The sequence below is a fragment of the Blastocystis sp. subtype 4 genome (assembly GCF_000743755.1).
Source record: "Blastocystis sp. subtype 4 strain WR1 chromosome Unknown seqid_0561, whole genome shotgun sequence".
Taxonomy (NCBI): domain Eukaryota; class Bigyra; order Opalinata; family Blastocystidae; genus Blastocystis; species Blastocystis sp. subtype 4.
The window spans coordinates 1-3,467 of NW_014568986.1; the positions used below are offsets into that span (position 1 = coordinate 1).

At 39.1% G+C, this 3,467-nt stretch overlaps 2 protein-coding genes across 2 annotated transcripts; one reads left to right on the forward strand and one right to left on the reverse strand.

The window, feature by feature from the left end:
* Positions 1–194: 194 nt before the first annotated feature.
* Positions 195–1,245, forward strand: JH06_5129 (hypothetical protein; the record flags this gene model as incomplete). Its single annotated transcript, XM_014669438.1, has 8 exons — positions 195–242; positions 274–382; positions 414–578; positions 612–703; positions 736–875; positions 907–1,033; positions 1,063–1,158; positions 1,189–1,245. 8 exons carry the CDS (start codon positions 195–197, stop codon positions 1,243–1,245), a joined length of 834 nt encoding a protein of 277 aa, XP_014524924.1.
* Positions 1,246–1,280: 35 nt separating this feature from the next.
* On the reverse strand, positions 1,281–3,101 carry JH06_5130 (hypothetical protein; the record flags this gene model as incomplete). Its single annotated transcript, XM_014669439.1, is given in 3 exon segments — positions 1,281–1,520; positions 1,536–2,978; positions 3,009–3,101. 3 exon segments carry the CDS (start codon positions 3,099–3,101, stop codon positions 1,281–1,283), a joined length of 1,776 nt encoding a protein of 591 aa, XP_014524925.1.
* Between the last annotated feature and the right edge of the window lie 366 nt (positions 3,102–3,467).

Consider the following 3,467-nt stretch of genomic DNA (forward strand, 5'->3'; position numbering starts at 1 on the left):
GATGATGTGTGCTGTGAGGATGATGTCATTGAAGCTATCACTCAGTTCGAGGATGAGGTCCAGTCCACTGAGGTTGCCTCCTTCAACAAGTTCTCTTAAGTGATTTGTTTTCTCTTATTGTTTGTTCAGATTATACTTCTTTGGAAGACAAGTTGTGATTGAAAGAAGGTTTTTAGGTTTATCTTATTGTCAATATGGTTCGTTGTGGTCAAATTGTGATTGGTCCTGCTGGTTCGGGAAAAGTCATAATCAAACTTCATAGTTTATTTCTAGTCATCCTATTGTAATGCAATCAAAGAAGTATGTGCTGATAGCCGTCGTCGAGCCTATATCGTTAATTTAGATCCTGCTGCAGAGCAACTACCATATGATTGTGATTTAGGTAACGAACTTTCTATAGAAACAACAAATAGACATTCGCGACCTCATCTCATTGGATGATGCTGTAGATGCAATGAAACTGGGTCCTAATGGAGGGTTGGTATTCTGTATTGAGTATTTGCGAGAAAACATGGAATGGTTGGAAGATGAACTGTCTCAATTTGACGAAGATGGCTATTTTGTATTTGACTGTCCAGGTACAATTAAGGTACATTGGTTTAATCATTCAGGTCAGATAGAATTGTTTACCCATTTCAGCTTTCTAGGAGATATTACAACTCGTCTTACCGAATTTGGATTCCGATTAATCTCTGTTTACTTGGTATGTCATGATATACTCTTATTAAGGACTAGATGGATTGTCCTTTTATTTCAGATGAATCCAAATATCTTTCGGGTAGTTTGATGGCTCTCTCATCAATGCTTCAACTGGGATTACCTCACTTAAACTTGTTAACAAAGTGTGATCTTGTGACTCAGGATACTTTGGACAAGTTATGCATAATAGAAGATTTGATAGGATAGATATCGATTTCCTGATGGTGATTCTCTTCTTTATCGGCTAAAACAGAAAGATCCAAGTAATAATGATGTGTATAGTAAATTGAAAGAATCTCCTTATACTGGATTAAGTGAAGCCATTAGTAGTCTGGTATGAGTGTATCTGTATATTAATTCTAGTTGGATGATTTCGGAATGGTTTCATATATTGAATGTAGTATTCGAGATGAAGAATTGCTGAATCGTGTATTACTGGAAACTGATAGTCTTCTACAAGTAGGTTCAGGAGAAATGAATCAGTTGTAGTATGGAGAAGATTTGGATATAGAAGATCATATTGATGAGAATGAGCAAGTTGATTAATTATCTGTGTTTCTTGAATGAACAATTATAAACCACTATATCATATCTGACTTTCGTTGAGATAATAACATTGATAACTTGTTGATTTGTTGTTTCCCAGCCAAGATCTCTCCTTCACGGCTTGTTATCTCTGACTTCAAATGTTCAATCACATCTGCTTGCTGACTCATAGTTTCCGTCAGCTGTGTTAATCGATCTCGATTCTTCCGAGTACTCTTTCTTTCATCTTCCAGTTGATTGGACAACACTTGCACTTGTTTGCGTACACGTACCAACTACACCTCATACACACAATTATCATTCACCTCCTCTTCATATTGTCTCTGCTGCATTCGACTCGCTTCCCGTTCTTTCTGTTCTACAGCACTTACTCGATCGGCCACCAGAGTATCGATCTGGTTCTCCGACTCCCTCAACGAATGACGCTCTTGTTCTACTCGTGTCATCTCTTCAGCTAATTTCTGTTCTGAAACTCGCAATTGCGAAGTTAATACCTTTATTTGCTCACGCGATTGTTCACGCAATACATCCAAACTCTCCATGCAACTCCTCAACTCCTCCTCCTTTTCAACCAACTGCATACGTAACTCTTGAGTCTCCCTCTGAGCTTCCTGCTGGGCAATAGATAATTTGGTGAGTTCCTCGCGATGAGCTCTGGTCGTCGAGTCCAGGAACTTCTCTGACACAGATATTTGCTCCTCAACAACATATCGCTTCTCACGTAACACTGCCAATTCATGCTCATATTCTTTAGTTGCTTGCTCCAATGCCAATCTCAGTGATGTTACCTCTGCTGAAGTCTCTTCAGCGATTGACTGAAGTTTCGCTTTATCCTCTTCCATTTGTTTCATCCTTGCTTCATTCGCTGTGAACATCTGTTGGACCATCTCACTGCTACTCTTCTGAACAGACACCAGTTCCTCCTGCAATTTCACTAATTGACTTTCACTCTCTTCCAATCGCTCCTTCTGTTGTTCCATACTCATTCGCATCGACTGGAGCGCCTTGTGGAGAGACTCATTTGTTCGCTCTAACTCCACCATATGCATCTCCTGTTCCGAAGCATCACTAGTTCCAGACGGTTTCTCCTGCACCGATGATTTGAGTTGAGATAATGACTCCCGAAGACGTGTTATCGTTGACTTATCCGAATCTGAAACAGCCAGAAGATTGGCTACCTGCTTGTCTTGGGAGGCCAACATATCACTCTTCACCTTCAATTCCTGCTCTTGGCTCTTGAAACGAGATTTCAATAGACTCACCTTATCTACTGCACTCAAAATGACCATCTCTATCTCTGTTTTCGGATTCTCCGATTCTGAACAATTTTTGGGGAATAACTGCTGTACTGCTGTATAGAGAGTCGGCTTAATCTCGTCTTCCTTCTCGCATGTTACATCAAGATACTGAGACATGCCGATAAACAATGACATCACACAGTTACGAGTATTTGACAATTGTACTTCCATAGAATGCTTTTGTTCCTTGGAAGTCTCTAATTCCCCTTGAACTTGACTCAATTGTGTTTTGAGTTGGTCATTCATCTCAGATTGCGATTTGAAATCTGTTAAACGTCGATTCAAGTTGAATTCCAAGTCTCGTTTTTCGAATTCCATCTTCTTTAGTTCCGCCGTTAACTCAGCTATTTTTATTTGCAACTCAGATGACGATACATCCTTCACCACAACAGATTCTGGCTTAGGTCCAGTTGCCTCTAAAAGCAAACCCTGTTTCTGCATATCATATCCTTATATATCTCATACCTTAATATCCCACCAGCAACGTAAACCATCACTTGTTAAATCGGGTTGAGGATTACTTTCTACAAATGAAGGAAGTATAGTGACACGCACCATCAAATGGTTTAGTCAAATATTGCAAAAAGCCAACAATTGTCGCATTTAAAGAGTCATATTCACTTTTGAGTTCTGTTATATGAATACAGCAACTAGTACAATACGATTATGTTGTCCCTCTAAGGAGTTGTACTTCTTCTTCATCAACTTTAATGCATCCTTGTATTGGGTCACTTGGTTTGATGAAGAGCTCATGTGATGAAATTACAACAATGAAAACCAAAATCTACTAATACAACGAAAACTTGACCTTTTCGGGCGGAAACGACCAAAATAGTTTCCATTTCTGTCGATCATTTCAACTCTATTCTTTCAATTCATACTTCCTTTAGAGACTTGATTCATATGGAAACAAAGAAGAAACAT